Raw genomic sequence first — 19,399 nt, 5'->3', positions numbered from 1 at the left:
TGGCAGAGGATGGGTCAGATTGCCAGTGTTCCTTAGAAGAAGTGAAAGTATACCCAAGGCTCAAGGGGAGGTGGAAGATTCAGGGAGCTAGAGTTTCCAGGCTCCAACATGAGCAGGGAGACAGAAAGAAACCAGGGTCTTCCTCAGTGGAGTATTAGTGACGCCTGGGGAGGGAAGTCGTTCCAGACCAGGAATTGGCAAACCTTTTCTGTAAAGGGCTAGATAATAAAATGTATTTTATATGTTATGGGCTATACATTTCTGTTGTAACTACTCAACTCTGCTTTGTAGCACAAAAGCAGCCATAGATAATATAAACAAATGAGCATGACTGTGTCAAAGTGAAACTTTACAAAAACAGGCAGTGGACTGGATTTGGCCCACACTCTGTGGAGTTTAATGTCCCCTATTTTAGGCCAGAAGAGGAGAGACTGAGAACCGAAAGCAGTAAGTACCTGCCACCCCCAGGATCAGGGCCTGGAGAGGACCTACACCGGTGGCCTTCAGACAGGGAGGGACAAGGCTCAGAAGAGCATGGTTACTGAGTTCCCTGCCAGCCAGTGGTACGTCACACGTGCTGTCCTATAGAGTCCTCCCAGTGACCCTGTGGGGAGATATTTTTTTTACCCCATTTTACACAGGAGGAAATTGAGTCTTCAAGTTGCCAGGTAATTTACCTAAGTGGCCTTGGTTGTAAGTGACAGATCTGGGCTTGGAGCACAGATGTCTGACCTTATTGCTTGAGCTGCCTCAGAAATGGTGGTAGGAAGTATCTCAGACAGGTGTGTTTCACACTTTTGACTTGTGACCTAAGAGCCAACATTGTGTACCTCAGCTTGTGCATAGAAATTGCGTTTCTTCTTCCTAGGGAATTTCATTTATGAACTTGAATTATATGCGGGACTCTGAGGCATGGGGGAGAGGAACTGGAGAAAACCGATAGAATAGCAACATATAAAGCTCAGAACCTAGGTCTTTGGGATGAGAAATCCTTGGGCAGTAGTAGGAAGGAGGGACCAGGGTCAGGAGTGTGTGTCCTTTAAAAGTGGTACGTGGATCTTTTTTCCCAAGTTGTGATGACTGTCCATCTAGAACAGGATAACAGGGTAATTCTTGGAATGACTTTAGGCCCGCTAAATTCTAAATTTGTGGCCACTAGGATCTGAGGGGAACCCCCTTTAGGAACCTGGGGTCTTTTCCACAGTGGTTTCTAAATAGTGAAAGGAGTATAGATTTGGAGGAAGGCCTGCATGTAGTAGATAATAGTTACTCAGGTCACTCCCAGATATACATCCCCAAGTACAAACTGAAGCCTGTGGTAGGGGCCCAGCTCCTCGAGGGCAGGGACATGATATTAGTCATTCCATTTGTCCCAGCCCCTGTCCTTTGTGTGGCACAGAGTAGGCATTTGATGAATGGTTGCTGATTGAATAGGTGGATAAATGAATGAATAACAGTTTCTGCCTCCAGGATGTGGAAGGCTGTTACAGTCAGGATTCCAGGAGGCTCGTGTAACTAGTTAACCAGCATGTACTGCACCTCTTTTCAGTAGCCTCCAGCACTGAGATGACATCCATTCATTCAGGCCATTGAATTGAATCTGAATTGAATCTGTTTATTCATTTTGGTTGAGAGGAAAGGATCTGAGAATGGGTAGAATATGGTTATTCTGATTCATGTTATTAGGAGTCACTTGAGTGTTCTGGCAGCACAAAGGCAGGCAGGAGAGAGGGCTTGCTTTTACATCTGATAGCATCAGCGTAGGTAGTGAGAGTCGTGTTCTGCCCAGTGCAGGGAACCAGGGCTGGAGCTGTCACAGGTGACCTTTTGCTCCTTGAATCACTGGATTAGGTACAAAGCAAGGGGCTCAGCTGTTGCAAGTGGCAAAGCAGTTAGGATTTTTCTCTTTTGGCAGCTTCTCAGAAGCCCGAACCCTTGCTTTCTTTCTGCCTCTCCGTCCCTTCCCACCTCTTCTCCCCAGGGGGCCTCTTTCTGACATTGGAGGATGCTGTTCTGACCTTTTACTTCAAAACCAAACAAAAAACAGTCAGTAGGGTCCTAGTTGGGAGCTGAGGACAGTGCTTGGCAAGGAAGACTGCGGGTCTGGCCTGTGTTGGCAAGTGTTCAAGAACGGTTTCCTTTTTTTTTTTTTTTTTTTAAACGTTTTATCTATTTAAGTGTGGGGCTTGAACTCACGACCCAGAGATCAAGGGTCACACGCTCTTCCAACTAAGCCAGCCGGGCGCCCTGAGAACAGTTTTCTTGTGTGCCATACTGGAGCCCTGCTACCTCGAGGAGAAAGGAGGCTGAGTGGCTGGCTTCAGGCTTCCAGGCACAAGGCTTCCAGTAGAGTCTGGGCATTACCTTGTTGGGTCCAGAAATGCTGTCTGATCAATTCTGTCAGGAATGGAGGATGAGGCTCTGGTGAATTGATTGATCCTTGCCAGACCCCCTGGACTGGCCCTACACCAGCAGCGGTGACCTGGACGTGCTGAAGTACTCTTCAGGCCTTTTTAGGGTTCTGTGGAGCCCCACTCTGCTCTTGGTACTTGTTATCATAGTGCCCACTAAGACTCCACTCAGCTTTCACACTGTTTCAAGTCCGGTGCTCACGGACTCTGCTTGCAACGTTAGGGCTCATGCTTCCCAAGACAGCTCAGGGCACACTCACTTTCAACAAGTTGTTCCCCAAGTGCCATCATTACTGTCTGGGTTACTGTGAGAGGCTCCATTGACAGAGGCCCCCGTCCAACCTTGGTGCTGAGTCTGGGAAGTTTCCCTATGGCCGTTGCCTTTCTTCAGAGAGGACAGACAGAATCCTCGTTTCTCATGACCATCTGTCTTGAGTGTTCACCGTCAAAAGGGTGGTCTGGACTTACAGACACTAGAGCTCAGGTGGAACTGGACCCACAGATGTTTCTGTGAGGAACATTTTTACCAGTTGAGGGATGTGACGTGATTTTTTCTGTGTTTAGGCTGGCATCATAGAAGAAATGTTAGAGGATACTTTTGAAAGCATGGATGATCAGGAAGAAATGGAAGAAGCAGCAGAAATGGAAATTGACAAAATTCTGTTTGAAATCACAGCAGGTATGTCCTGAGACTCTTTGACTTTCTCTCCTCTGTTTATGGTCATTCTTCTTGCATTCACTAAATTACCTAGTACCTTTTTCTTTATGACTGTAAATGCAATGCAGTGACTCTTTATGCAAGTTAGCTATATATTGTGCTTATTTTTCAAGATCTTTTAAAAATGCAAAGAGTTTTAAAAATTCCTAAAGTTTTCAGAATGGTGAGGAGAAACTGCTCTCACAACACTGCTGTTGGGAGCTTAAATTTCTTTTTTTTTTTTTTTTAATTTTTTTTTTAAATGTTTTATTTATTTTTGACAGAGAGAGAGACAGAGCATGAGCGGGGGAGGGTCAGAGAGAGAGGGAAACACAGAATCCGAAGCAGGCTCCAGGCTCCGAGCTGTCAGCACAGAGCCTGATGCGGGGCTCGAACTCACAGACCGCGAGATCATGACCTGAGCCGAAGTCGGACGCTCAACCGACTGAGCCACCCAGGCGCCCCAGGGGAGCTTAAATTTCTATAGACTTTCTTGAAAGCAATTAGGCAGTAGCTGTCAAAAGCCATCAACCTGTCAGATTGATTTCTGGGAATTTATTTTAAACTAGTAATTAAGGATGTGCTGAAAGATTTAACTCAAGGAAGTCTGTTGTAGCATTATTTATCATATTGAAAAGTTTGAAATAACCTAAATGGATACTAATAGAATACTGGTTGAATTATATCTGTTTTAATGGAATACTTTATAGCTGTGATAGTGTGGAAATACGTTCATTGACATGGAAAGACATTCACAATATAATGTGTGAGAAGAGCCTTGTTATTGAAATACATGCTCGTGTGTAAAAAACATGTCTATAAGAAAAGACTGGAAAGAGGATGAACAAAAACAGTCATCTCTGAAAAATGGTTAATGAAGTTTTAAGCTTTATTTTTACTTCTGGAGTTTGGGTTTTATGTTTAGCAAAAAAATTCGTGAGATTTAATTTTTATCTGTTTTAAAATTATTTGTTTAATTATTTGTTTTTAAATTGTTGGGAAAGACTAGTTCCTCCAGGAAAACCTTTTGTGGAAGTTTAAAAACAGTTTAGTTTTACTGAGAGACATGTAACATCTTCATGAATCTTGAAACTTAAGTATTCAATAGTGTTTAGGAATTTAGAACAAGAGTGGCAGTACCAAATTTCTTAAAACCCGAATCCTCCGTTATGACAACCTTGGTATCATCATAAGTTGGCATTTGCACTTTTGTCACAGTGAGCAAATCCTCACTGTTCCTCCCGCGAACAGCTTGTTTTATTGCCCCTTTTCTGTTTCTTGTTAGGTTCTTCAGGTACGAAAGGCAGAGAGGATAAGGGACCACTTCTTGAAAATGATAATTTGTTCATTTGTTTGCTGTTTCTTTTCAGGGGCCTTGGGCAAAGCACCTAGTAAAGTGACCGACGCCCTTCCGGAGCCTGAACCTTCAGGAGCCATGGCCGCATCAGAAGATGAGGAGGAAGAAGAGGCCCTGGAGGCCATGCAGTCCCGTCTGGCCACACTCCGCAGCTAGTGGCTGCCCAGCTGGGCCCTCAGGCTCTTTCACAGCCCACCTACCGGGAGTGGGCACACTCCTCTGAAGCAGTCACCATGTTATGTATCTCTTGCACTACGCCTCTGAGGCACCTTTATTCTGAGAAGGTTCTCTGCTCATATCTCTTCACTTTGCAGAGGTTTGGGGATCTCAATGGGATTGTCCTTGAGAGTTGGGGTTATAAATGCATCATTTTCAGGGGTATAAATAGAAGCATCCTTTGGGGAGGGAGGGCAAAGAAATCTGACTTCATGCGATGCATCATTTTCAGGAGCATAAACAGAAGTATCTTTTGGAGGGAAGGGCAAAGGAATCTGTCTTCTCCCGAAGCACTTCTGAGGATAGAGTTGGCCTGAATGTTGAGGACTCTCCATTTTTTTGTCTCTAAAACACTATATAAAATGGATTTTAATAAATTTTTGCTTTAACACTTGGTCTCATTGTAGATTGTCATGTGCAGTGAATTTTCAAGGTGTTTGCGGTCTCAGATTATATGTTGGCCTTGGAAAGAGAGAAGGTGCTATAGCCAGTCATGTGGGACTTGGAAGCCCAGCAGAAGAGGCTTCTGCTCCGTGGATGCTGTTCCCCAGCTTTCACAGATGTGGTGTGGGAGCGACGCTTCTGCTTTGTCATCTGTTTAACCAAAAGGATCCTCAAGAATTGTGACTCCTTGTCCTGTTGGCCGGATGGCTGTATTATGTCCTGACAGGTGTGCATATGTAGTTTGCTTCCCTTCCTTCCCAATGCACGTTGGACCCAGAGCAGACAGCTGTGAGATTAGGACTTTCACCGTCCAGCTGCTTTTCTCTGCTGCTTTTCTCTGCTGCTGCTGCTGCTGCTGCTGCTGCTGTTTGTTGTTCAACTCATTTGGGTAAATACCAAGGAACACAATTGCTGGATCACTGGTAAGACCATATCTGGTTTTGTAAGAAACTGCCAAACTGTCTTCCAAAGTTGGCTGTACCATTTTGCATTCCCACCAGCCATGACTGAGAGCTCCTAGTGCTCCACATCCTCGTGAGTAGTTGATGTTGTCAGTGTTTTGGATTTTGACCATTCTATCAGGTATGTAGTATTATCTCACTGTTGTTTTAATTTGCAATTCCCTAGTGATTTATGATGTTAAACATTTTTCCATGTGCTTTTCTGCCATTTGTATATCTTTTTGGGTGAGGTGTTTAGGTCTTTGCTCATTTTCAATTGGGTTGTCATTGTTGAGTTTGGAGAGTTCTTTGCATAACAGTCCTATCTCAGATATGTCTTTTATAGATATTTTCTCCCAGTCTAAGGCTGGTCTTCTCACTCCTTCACATTGTCTTTCACGGAGTGGTTTTCAGTCTTAAGTCCAGCTTTGCAATGATTTCTTTCATGATCATGCCTTTGGTGTTAGATTTTAAGTCATGATCATACCCATGATCACCTAGATTTTCTCCAAAATTCTTCCAGGAATTTAATGTTTTACATTTAGGTTTTGATCCATTTTGATTTAATTTTTGCGACGTGTGTAAGGTTTGTGTCTAGATTTATTTTTTTGCATGTTGATGTCCAGTTTTGGCACGATTTGCCGAAAAGACAATTTCTGCTGCATTATATTGTCCTTACTCCATTTTCAAAGATCAGTTGGCCATTTTTGTGTGGGTCTGTTTCAGGCCCTTGGTTCTGTTTCACTGATGTTATATTGATGTATTTGCCTTTTCCTTCACTAATTACCACCTTGTCTTATTGCTGTACCTTTATAGTAAGTCTTGAAGTCTGATAATACCATCAAGCTTTGTTCTTCACTGTTGTGTTGGCTATTCTGGGCCTTTTGCCTCTCCACATAAACTTTAGAACTCATTTGTCAATATCTACAAACTAGCTGTGATTTTGATTGGGATTACTTTGAATCTATAAATTAACTTGAGAAGAACTGACATTAACAGGATATATTTTCATGATTGCATTTATCTGGCTAGTTTATTCACAGAATGATAATGGAATTAAGGGATGCTCAGAATCCCTGAGCATTTTTGTCTTATATGGATAATCAGAGTTTATCCAGGTGGATGGATGGACAGAATAATTACAACCACTCTTCCAGCCATTCAAATAAAATGATGTAAATGTAGGGTTGGTTTGTTTTCATTGTTTGAAGAGGTCCTCTTTTCTCCATTCCTGTTTTCAGGTTAAGGAAATATCATTGTTGTCTTATCATGTTATGTAGTCCATTTTCCCTCAGTATTCTTCTGGGCATCATTGGAAATAAGGAGAGTCAGTTACTACACTGGCTCTGTAAGGGTCCACAATCTGGGAAGGGAAATGATGGTGTAAATACCTGCAATAAAAGTTTTCCTCTTTCCTCAGCTTAGGTCCAGCACTTAGCAGCACCAGCTCCCATTCTCCACCCCAACCATAGACTGAATCTACTTGGTGCCCTAAACAAACAAACAAACAAACAATGTCAAGAGTAGCATCCCACAACACTGACCCATTTGTTTTGTTTGGAAATATAGCTCACACTAAAAACCACCATCCAGCTTGTGGTGATCACTCAGCATTTCACTCTAGACAGGTTGTAACCTCATTTACTCTGTCCCTCCCCACACTCCCCATGTTGCCTTTCATGCCTTCCTGAGCACTTACCACTCATACAGCTCACATCACCTGGAGCCTCCTTGTCGTGTATTTCCTCATCTATCTCAGGACTCCTGGAGAGAAGGGATTTTGACTCATATTTGTTCCCAAAGAGTACTAGTCATGCCTTTCTCTGCACCTCTTCCTGACACCCAACACCTAGTTGAAGAACTATGACCACTTTTCTTGTCCTACCATAGTGACACAGCTGCTCTTCAAATGCTAATCTGTAGTATCAGTAAGAAAGGCTCTTAAGTAAAACTGGAAATATTTGGTTCAAATAAAAAGCAAGGTCTTTTCCAACTTTTCAGAGCTTTTCATATACTTTTCCCAAATTTATTTGACCAAGACAGTTTTCTTTTGAGATGCCAGAATTAACATTTCCTTATCACTGAAATCTTTTCAGAAATGCAGGTCTAAATCACAGCATGGAAATGCCTTTTTTTTAAAGCTAAGGAATTCCTCTTCTACATATAATTAATGATAGTTTTAAAAAATGTAGAGTGACATCAGGAAAATGGTGGAGTAGACAGCTCCATACACTCACACCTCCAGATTTTCAGAAGTACCAGAAACTGTCAGAACTAACTTTGTCAGAACTGGGAAACGAGAGTTCACAGCAACCAAGTGAACACTGTATTAAGAAAAAAGAAATGTAAAAACAGTAAGAAAGCATTGTGGCATTTTACTTGCCATTGCCAAATCCTTCTCCTAACTTGGCAGCAGTCTTAAAGACAGGAGCTCACATTCTGTGTGTGACCCTGGTCCCTAGTTCCAGGGGGAGAACAGAGTAGACTTAGTCACAAATTATCAGTCTGTCTGCCCTTACCTGTCTGTGGGCCATCCTGAAGGACTAATGTAAGGTGCTTATCTCTGGTTTGCCTATTTTGTAACTTAGGGTGGAGAAGCAGCAGGCATTGCTTGAAAACATGTTAAGGAAATAATTTTTAAAAAGTGAGACCACCTGGGGCAACAGATTACACTTGAGACCTACAATAGATTGCTTAAAACCTGGGAAGAAAAGTGAGGGAGAGGGTTTCTTTGGGATATTAGGGCATTCAAAAGCATGTGGAAAGCCACATGCATGCCTAGCACAGGAAATATCAGAAAAGATCTGAGAAGACCCCACACTTTCACCACTCGCTGATCTGTAGACTTGGGTGCAAGCAGGAAGTGAAGGCTGAGACAGAATTGTCAATAGTCTAAGTGTTAAGAGTGTCCCAGCACAGAGCCAGTCCGTAAAGACTGGGACAGGTATTTTTTGTTTGTTTTTTAAAGATCCTGGCATTCAAAGAAATCTTTGTTAAAATACTGGCTGAAAACAGCAAAGTCTTCAATAATTAAGAAGTACAAACCTTGGGGAAGAGGGAGATTCTGATTTCCAGATTTATGCTGGCATATTCAAATGTTTAGTTTTCAACAACAAAAATCACAAAGCATACAAAGAAAGTGCAAAGTATGGCCCATTCAAAAGAAAGTTAAATTTATAGAAACCATCCCAAGAAAGTCCAGACACTGCACTTCTTAGAGACTCTAAACCAGCTACCTTAAATATACTCGAGGTAAAGCAAACCAGTAAGACAATGAATAAAACAAAAATATCAGAAGTTATTATTAAAAAGGAACCACATAAAAATTCTGGAGCTGAAGATTATAGTAACTGAAGTGCAAAAATACACCAGAGGGATTCAACAGATTTGAGTAGGCAGGGGGAAAAAAAGGTGAACTTGAAGATAGAATAGTTGAAATCTAGTTTGAAGAGCAGAAAGAAAAGTGAACAGCCTAAAGGACTTGTGAGACCATCAAGCTCACCAACATATGGATTATGGGAGTTCCAGAAGAAGAGAAAAAGAAAGGAACAGAATTGATATTTAAGGAATAATGGCTAAACTCCTTCCATATCTGAAATATATGAATCTACACATCCAAGAAGCTCAACAAATTCCAAACACAATAAAGGGATTCACACTGAGACACATAGTCAAGTTGTTTAACAGTAGAGACAATAATAATGAAAGCAGAAGAGAAGCAACTCCTCATGTAAAAAGGGGCGCTTCAATAAAATTAACAGCTAATTTCTCATCACAAACCATGGAAGTGAGAGGCAGTGGGATGACCTATTTAAGGTACTGAAAGAAAAAACTCAATGAAGAATTATATATCCAGCAAAACTATCCCTTGAGAATGAAAGAGAAAGTAAGGTATTCCCTGATAATGGGAGTCCTTCAGGCTGAAATGAAAGGACAATAGACAATAACTTAAAGCCATATGAATAAAGAACACCATTAAAGTAACCACATTCAAAATAAAAGCCAGCATTATACTTTTGGTTTGTAACTCTTCTTTTTTTTGCATGAGTTAAAGGCAAATACGTACAAAGTAATTATAAATCCATATTAATGGGCACACAATGTATAGAGATGTAAGCTGTGACAATAACAATATAAAAAGGGACAAATATATTCAGAAGTGCAGTTTTTGTATACTATTGAAATGTAATAGGTATTATTCAAGCTAGATTGTTATAATCTAGTTTTTCAATCTAGTTTTAATCACAGTTGTTATACTGTGATTGCAAAAATAACTACTAAGAATATACCTAATACAGAAAAATATAAAGGAAATAAAAATCGTACAGTACAAAATTTCAGTTATGAAAAAAGGAATTGAACTACCTATATAGAAAACATATAAACAGGAGAAGTCCATTATGAGTAATTAAATGTAAATTCTCCAACTAAAAGGCAGAGATTGGGAGGACAGATAAAAAACATCACCTGTATGCTGACTCGTTTTAGATACAAAGGCACAAAAGGTTGGAAGTAAGAAATGGAGGAGGTGCCAAGAAGATGGAGGATTCTAAGTGCAACCTATCCAAGTCAGTAAACCAGACAGCAATTCGAAGACTGGCAGAACAAACTCCATAACTAAATGTAGAGAAGAAGCTGCATTAGGCTAGGAAGGGCAGAAATGGTTGGGAGTTGCCGCCAGTGCAGAGGGAACTATAGTCATGGAGAGGAGAAAGCACCAGTGAGCCCACACAAGGAAAACAAATCCCCATAACATCCGGCCTTGAAAACCAGAGGGACTGAATTCCATGCGTTTGGAGTGTGACTTGGAACTTTAAAAGTCAGCCAACTCAGCCTGGGGCAAGCTGGGAGAGCGAATAATAGTTGGGTACCAGCCCTTAAAGACAGAACAGCCTGACAAGAGGCAACAGAGAAGCAATAGATTACACAATGAAGAGTGAGCTCTTTTATATTGATTTTGGAGTGTGTTATATTTGACAAAATAGACTTTAAAAAGATGAAAGGCACCTGGTGACTCATTTGGTTAAGTGTATTAAGTGTATGACTCTAGATTTTGGCTCAGGTCATGATCTCACAGTTGTGGGATCAAGCCCCACATCACGCTCCATGCTCAGCAAGGAGTCATACCATGCTTCTTTTCTGACCACAATGCTATGAAATTAGAAATCACCACAAGAAAGAATCTAGAAAAACCACAAATACATGGATATTGAATAACATGCTACTAAACAATGACTGGATCAACTGAGAAATTGAAGAAGAAATCAGAAAGTACATGGAAACAAAAGTGAAAACACAATGGTCCAAAACCTTTGGGATGCAGCAAAAGTGGTTTTAGAGGGAAGTTTATAGTAATACAGGACTACCTCAAAAGCAGGAACAAAGCTCAAGTAAACAACCTTACCTTGCACCCAAAGGAGCTAGAAAAGCATAAACAAAGAATAAACAAGAACAAAGAATAAACAAAACCCCAAATCAGCAGAAAGAGGGAAATAATAAAGATTAGAGCAGAAATAAGTGATACAGAAACTAAAAAGACAAGATCAATGAAACCAGGAGCTGGTTATTTGAAAAGACCAACAAAAAATGATAAACCTGAAGCCAGATTCATCCAAACAAAAAGAAAGGAGACTCGAATGAACAAAATCACCAATGAAAGAGGAGAAATAACAACCAACACTACAGAAATACAAACAATTGTAAAAGAATATTATGAAAACCTATATGCCAACAAATTAGACAACCTTGAAGGAATGGATAAATTTCTACAAACATAAAACCTCCCAAAACAGAAACAGGAAGAAATAGACGATTCAAACAGATCAGTTACAAACAATGAAGTTGATTCAGTAATCAAAAAACTCCCAACAAACAAAGCCAGGACCAGACAGCTTCATAGGCAAATAGTACCAAACATTTAAAGAAGAATTAATACCTATTCTACTCAAACTATTCCCCAAAATTGCCTCACTCCATGAGGCAAGTATTGCCCTGATACTAAAACCAGATGAAGACCCCACAGAAAAGGAGAACTACAGGCCAATAACCCTTATGAACACGAATGTGAAAATTCTCTGTAAAATGCTAGCAAACCAAATCCAGCAAAACATTTCACCACCATCAAGTGGGATTTATTCTCGGGATGCAAGAATGGTTCAATATTTGCAAATCAGTGTGATACATCATGTCATTAAGAGGATAAAAACCATATGATCATTTCAATAGTTGGAGAAAAACAATTTGACAAAGTATAACATCCATTCATGATAAAAGCCGTCAACACAGTGGGGTATGAAAAACCCACAGCAAACATCATACTCAATGGGGACAAACAGAGCTTTCCCCCTAAGGTCAGGTACAAGACAAGAATGTCCACCCTCACCACTTTTACTGAAGATAGTGCTGGAAGTCCAAGCCACAGCAATTAGACAACAAAAAGCACTAAAAGGTGTCTAAGTGGTAAGGAAAAAGTAAAATTTTCACTATTTGCAAATGACATGATACTATATATAGTAAAACCTAAAGACTCCACAAAAAAAAACTACTAGAACTGATAAATGAATTTAGTAAAGTCACAGAATATAAAATTAATGTGCAGAAGTCTGTTGCATTTCTATAACAATGAGGCAGCAGAAAAAGAAATTGAGAAAACAATCCCATTTATAATTGCACCAAATGGGTGAAAGACTTGTACTCTGAAAATGATAAAACACTGATGAAAGAAACTGAAGATGACACAAAGAAATAGAAAGACAGTCCATGCTTATGGAATTGGAAGAACAAATATTGTTAAAATGTCTATACTACTGAAAGCAATCTACAGATTTAATGCAATCCTATCAAAATACCAACAGTGGGACACTGGGGTGGCTCAGTCAGTTGTGCATCTGACTCTTGACTCAGGTCATGATCGCAGGGTCATGGGATTGGATTTTGCATCAGGCTCTGTGCTGAGCATGGAGACTGCTTAAGATTCTCTCCCTCCAGTCCTCTTCCCCACCCCTCCCTCTCTCTCTTTCTCTCTAAAAGTAAGATAGAAATACTACCAGTATTTTTCAGAGAACCATAACAAAAAATCCTAAAATTTACATGGAACAACAAAAGACCATAAATAGCCAAAGCAAAGCTGGAGGTATCACAATTCCAGACTTCAAGTTATATTACAAAGCTGTGGTAATCAGAACAGTATGGTGCGGGCACAAAAACAGACACATAGATCAATGGAACTGAATAGAAAACCCAGAAATAAACCCACAATTATATGATCAGTCTTCAACAAAGGAGGAAAGAATATCCAATGGGGAAAAGACAATCTCTTCAACAAATGGTTTTGGGAAAACTGGACAGCTACATGCAAAACAATGAAACTGGATCACTTTCTTTCATTATACACAAAAATAAACTCAAAATTGATTAAAGAACTAAATGTGAAACCATAAAAATCCTAGAAGAGAGCATAGGCAATAATTTCTCTGACATCAGACATAACATTTTTCTAGATGTATCTCCTGAGGGAAGGGAAATAAAAGCAAAAAATAAACTGTTGGGATAATATCAAAAAAAGTGAAGGAAACAAATCAACAGAACCAAAAGCAACCTACTGAATGGGAGAAGATATTTGCAAATGACATATGTAATAAAGGGTTAGTATCCAAAATATATAAAGAGCTTATGCAACTCAATACTCAAAAAACAATCCAATTAAAGAATGGGAAGACATGAACAGACATTTCTCCAAAGAAGACAACCATGCAGATGGCCAACCAAAACATGAAAAGATGCTCAACATCACTTATCATCAGGGAAATGCAAATCAAAACTATGAGTTATCACTCATACCTGTCACAATGGCTAAAATAAAAAAGAACATGAGAGACAACAAGTGTTGATGAAGATATGGAGAAAAAGACCCCTCTTGCACTGTTGGTGGCAATGCAAACCAGTGCAGCCATTCTGGAAAACAGCATGGACTTTCCTCAGAAAGTTAAAATAGGACTACTTTATCCAGTAGTTAGTTGCACTACTAGGTATTTACCCCCAAAATACAAAAACACGAATTCAAAAGGATACATGCACCCCTATGTTTATAGCAGCATTATTTACAATAGCCAAATTATGGAAGCAGCCCAAGTGTCCATCGAGATAGATGAATGGATAAAGAAGATGTGGTATACATATACATTGGAATATTATTCACTATCAAAAAGAATGAAATCTTGGCATTGGTACCAACATGGGTGGAGCTAGAGAGTATAATGCTAAGTGAAATAAGTCAGTTAGAGGAAGACAAATACTATATGATTTCACCCATATGCAGAATTTAAGAACAAAAAAGTGTACAAAGGAAAAAAGAGACAAACCAAGAATCAGATTCTTAGCTATTGAGAACTGATGGTTACCAGAGGGGAGTGGGTTGGGGATGGATGAAAGAGGTGATGAGGATTAAGAACTGCACTTGTCATGATGAGCACCGGGTGATGGATGCAATTACTGAGCCACTATAATGTACACCTGAAATTAATATAATACTGTATATTAACTATAGTGGAATTAAAAAAAAAAACCAAAACTCAGTGACTTAAACAGTACAAATGGAAAAAAAAAATGGAAAAAGATAATGCATATGAATAGTACTCATATGTTACACACATATGGGGCACCTATATTATTATGAGACTAAAACAGATTTTAAGTTGGGGTGCCTAGCTGGCTCAGTCAGTGGAGCATGCGACTCTATCTTGGGGTTGTGAGTTTGAGACCCACATTGGGTATAGATCTTACAGAAGAAAAATCCAATAACAACAATAAAAAAAATACTAACAGGTGATGAAGAGTTTGAAAAATGAGTATATCAAAGATTTTAAGTCAAAATAGATTATAAGAGATAAAGGACATGAAATATTGAAGAAAAAGGGTCAGCCACCAAGAAGATATAACAATTATAGGGGGCGCCTGGGTAGCTCAGTCAGTTAAATGTCCGACTTCAGCTCAGGCCATGATCTCACAGTTTGTGAGTTCGAGCCCCACATCAGGGTCTGTGCTGACAGCTCAGAGGCTGGGGCCTGCTTCAGATTCTGTGTCTCCCTCTCTGCCCCTCTCCTGCTCATGCTCTATCTCTCTCTCTCAAAAATAAACATTAAAAAAAAAAAAAGGATATAACAATTATATGTGCACCTAACAATAGAGCCCCAAGATATATGAAGTAAAGGTTGCCAGAATTGAAGAAATAGTTCTATAATAATAGAACTTTCAGTAATAAAGAAAGCAGCCAAGCATACAATCAATACGTAAATAGAGGACATGGACACTATATATCAATTAGGCCAAATAGACATACACATAATACTACACCCAACAACAGTAAAAATACACATTATTCTAAATGGAATATTCTCCAGGATAAAGCATGTAAGGCCACAAAGTCTCTTGAAATGTAAAAAAGAATGAAACCATACTAAATATCTTTTCTGACCACAAAGAAATGAAACTACTACTCAGTAACAGGGAAACTGGAAAATCACATATATGTGGAAATTAACTCAACATTAAAGAGTCAAGGAAAAAAAAATCACAATGGAAATTAGAAAATACCTTGAGATGAATGAAAATGTAAAGACAACATGCCAAGAGTTAATGCAAAATTAGTGCTTAGAGGGAGATTTATGACTTTAAATGCAAATATTTAAAAATGAAAAATACCTCAAATCTATAAACTGTCACCTTAAGGAACTAGAGAAAGAAAAGCAAAGTAACCCAAAAATAGCAGAAAGAAGAAACTAAAAAGATTAGAGTGGAAATCTAATTGGAAACAAAAATCAGAAAAATCAACAAAACCAAAGACAGTTTTATCAAGAGATCAGCAAAATTGATCTTTACCTAGACTGACTGTAAGAGGGAGGAGAAAGAGGACAGCAAGAAGATTCCAATTACTAACATCAGAGGGTGCATTACTATCAACGGTACACAAAAAAGGTTTATAAGAAAATAACATAAAGAGCTACATGCTAAAAAATTGGAAAAACCTAGATAAAATGAGAAAAGCCTCAGTGACACAGAAACTACTAAGACTGAGGAACTGAAAAACTGAAAATGTATATAGACCTGTAAAACAAGGAACAATCAGGAATCAAAAAACAAACAAAAAACCCCCAACAAAGAACACTTCAGGACCAGATGACTTCACTGGTGAATTTTACCAAATATTTAAAAAATAATGGGCACCAATCATGAAACTCTCCCCCAAGAATGGAACAGGAGAGAACACTACATAACTCATACTATAAGGCCAGCAATACCCCAGTACTAAAGCCAGACAAAGACACTACAAGAAGACTACAAGTATCCTCTGTGGATATAGCTGCAAAAATCCTCAACAAAATACTGGGAAACTAAATCCAGTGGCACATTAAAAAGATTCTATACCATGATCAAGAGAGATTTATTCCAGGAATGCAAGGGTGGTTCAACATAAGAAAATCAAGATAATACACCATATTAACAGAATGAAGGAAGAAAACCATGTGGTCATCTCAATTGACACCGAACAGGCATTTTACAAAATCGAATACATTTTCAGAACAGAAAACATTCAATGAACTAGAAACATCATAAAGACCATATATGAAAAATGTACAGCTAACATCGTACCCAACAGTAAAAAACAGCTTTCCCCTTAAAATCATAAAAAAGCCAAGAATATACAATGGGGAAAGGACAGTCTCTTTAATAAATGGTGTTATGAATACTGGACAGAATGAAACTGGCAAAAGGCAAAAGAAAGAAACTGAACAACTATCTTACACCAGACACAAAACCTAACTCAAAATGGATTAAAGATTTGAACATAAGACCAGAAGCCATAAAATGTTTAGAAGAGAACATAAGTAGTAAGCACCTCAGCATAGATTTTGCCAAGGATTCTTCTGAAACTGACCTCAAAAGTAAAAGGAACAAAAGCAAAAATAAACAAAACAAGTGATGAGGGACTTTTTAAAAACCTTGGTATTGATTTCACTCAACCCAGTTAGTATCTGAACTAGTATCTTAGTATCTTCACTAGGTTACTCACCTTGCATCTTCACACTTAAGTCATGAAACCTAGTTTTTCCTTTAGAGGAAGGAAAATAGAAAAAAAAATCCCAGTCTCAAGTCCTAGAGAAAGAAAAAGAAATCATTGTTGAACCAGACACTGAAAATAAAAAAAGATGGTAAAGAGGGAAACTGTAAGTCTGGGGTAAAAAAGAAGCCTGTCGGATTACAAAGTTAAGTGCAAGAGGAGTCCAGAATTAATCCTCCAGGGGCAACAGCCTTCCTAATTGTCTGAGATGGATAAGAAAGTGTGTCATGAAAATGCAGGGAAATGAGCAAGGGAAGAGCTGTTTGGATTTATTTTAATATACAAGCATGAGCAGGCAAGCAAAAAAAGATCACAGTCAAGACAAGGGTAACTGCATTGAGGTATTTTTATTCAACATGGAACTGGAAGCTCTGACATGAGCAACTGGTAAGATTAAAAAAGTAAAGGTACCCAGATTGAAAAGGAAGATCTAAAATTATCTTTACTCATATGATCTTTCATGTAGAAAACTCTAAGTATTCTACACACACACACACACACACACACGCCTGTCAGAACTGATAAATTCGGCAAAATTGCAGGATACGGAATCATGCAAAAATTGGTTGAAAGAAAAATCAGTTGCATTTGTATATATCAGCAAGGAACAATCCAAAAAGAAAATTACAAAAACAATTCCCCTTTCAATAACATCAAACAGAATAAAATACTTAGGAATAAATTTAACGAAGGAGGCACGAGACTTGTACACTGAAAACTGGAAAACAGTGCTGAAAGAAATTGAAGACACCACTAGGTAATCACTTAGGAATATGCAAATTTATCAGATCAACACCTTGTACATCTTAAACTTAGACAATATATCAATTATGTCTCAATAGAGCTAGGAGGAGAAAAAAAGACACCAATAAATTGAAAGACTTCTCATGTTCATGAATTACAAAGCTTAACATTGTGAAGATACTACTACTCGAACCCATAAAGGTAGTTTCAGTGTAATCTCTTTCAAAACCTAGATGGGTTTTATTTTTTATAAACAGACCCAACTCAACACTCATGTGGAATTTAAAGGGACCCTGAATATTAAAAAAATAATAATCTTAACAAAGAACAACAAAGAGGGCTTATGGTTCTTGATTTTAAAACTTGCTACACAAAGCTACAAGAATCAAGAGTGCACCCCTGGCATAAGGACAGATATATAGTCTAATAAATTGGAAGTCTAGTTAGTAAATCCTCACATCTATAGTCAACTGTTTTCAATGGGGAAAGAACAATCTCTTCAACAAATGGTGTTAGAAAACTGAAATACCATATTCAAAAGAATGAATTTTGAACCTTACTTTACTCAAAATAGATCAAACCTAAATCTAAGAGTTAAACTATAAAACTCCTAGAAGAAATCATAAGACCTTGAATTTGGCAATGTTCTCCTAAATATAACACCAAAAGCACAGCCAAAGAAAGTAAAAAATAGGTAACTCAGACTACTAAAATTAAAAATTTAAGAATTTTTTTACATCATAGGACACTAGCAAAAGAGTGAAAAGACAACCCACAGAATGGGAGAAAACATGTACAAATATTATGTTTGTTAACGGCTTAATACCCAGAATATATAAAGAATTCATAACCACAAAAAGACAACCCAACCCAGTTTTAAAAAAAAATGGGCAAGGGACTTAAGTAGACATTTCTCCAAAGAAGATACTCAAGTGACCAATATGTATACCCAAAGATACCATCATTAGGGAGATGCAAATCAAACAATGGGATGACATTTTATGCCTATGAAGATGGCTACACTTTGACAAAAATGGAAAACAGCACACGTTGGTGATGACATGGATGAATTGGAACTACGCCAAGCAGTGCTGGCAGGAACGTAAAGTGGTACCGCCATTGTGGAATGTGGAAAACAGCTTGGTGATACCTCAAAAAGTTAAATATATGATTACCATTTGACTCAGAAATTACACTTTCAGGTTATATTCTCCAAAGGATTGAGAACAGGGACTCAGATACTTGTACATAAGTGCTCATAGCAGCATTATTCACAGTAGCTAAAAGGTGGAAACAACTCAAGTGTCCATCATCAAGTGAATGGATTAACACAATGTGTTATACACTGAAATATTATTCAGCCATAAAAAAGTATGAAGTTTGGAAACATGTTACAAATGGATGCATCTTGAAAGCATTACCCTGCAAGTTAAATAAGCTACACACAAAAGCATAGATATTTATAAGAAATATCTAAAATATACAAATTCATAAGATATATCTAAAATATACAAATTCATAGATAGAAACTGATTAGAGGTTACCAAGGGCTGGAGGTAGAGAAGAAAATGGTTATTGCTTAATAGGTTCAGAGTTTCTGTTTAGGGTGATGAAATATTTTGGAAATGGATAATGGTGCTGGTTACAGAGATTTGTGAATGCCACTCACTTGTACACTTAAATATAAATCTATGTTGAATTTTACTACATGATTCTTTTGTATATTTGAGATGATCACATGGATTTTTTGCCTTCTTCTGTTAAAAGTGATGAGTTAATGTCTAAATATTCTGATATTAAACCAGATTTTTATTCCTTAATCTTTTCTTGGTAGTGACACACCATTTTTAATTCATGCTAGATTTGAACTTGCCAGTAATTTATCTAGGATTTTTGCCAGTATGTTTATAAATAATATTGGCCTGTAATTTCCTTTTCTTGTCAGATTTTGGTATCAAGTATACTAGCCTTATA

At 38.3% G+C, this 19,399-nt stretch overlaps 1 protein-coding gene across 2 annotated transcripts in view; it reads left to right on the top strand.

Annotated features, from left to right (window-relative positions):
- LOC101094500 (E3 ubiquitin-protein ligase RNF103) overlaps positions 1–5,077 on the top strand; it is a 110,135-nt gene extending 105,058 nt beyond the window's left edge. For both annotated transcript variants that reach the window (XM_006930275.4, XM_003984233.6), the window contains 2 exons: positions 2,976–3,090; positions 4,479–5,077. In XM_006930275.4, coding sequence (XP_006930337.1) covers positions 2,976–3,090; positions 4,479–4,621 — 258 coding nt within the window. In that variant the 3' untranslated portion in view covers positions 4,622–5,077. The remainder of the gene's footprint in view (positions 1–2,975; positions 3,091–4,478) is intronic.
- The last annotated feature ends 14,322 nt before the right edge of the window (positions 5,078–19,399 follow it).

The sequence above is a fragment of the Felis catus genome, chromosome A3 (assembly GCF_018350175.1).
Source record: "Felis catus isolate Fca126 chromosome A3, F.catus_Fca126_mat1.0, whole genome shotgun sequence".
NCBI classification, from domain to species: Eukaryota; Metazoa; Chordata; class Mammalia; order Carnivora; family Felidae; genus Felis; species Felis catus.
Note: the sequence above shows the minus strand (reverse complement) of the source record. Positions and strands in the feature narration are given on the sequence as shown.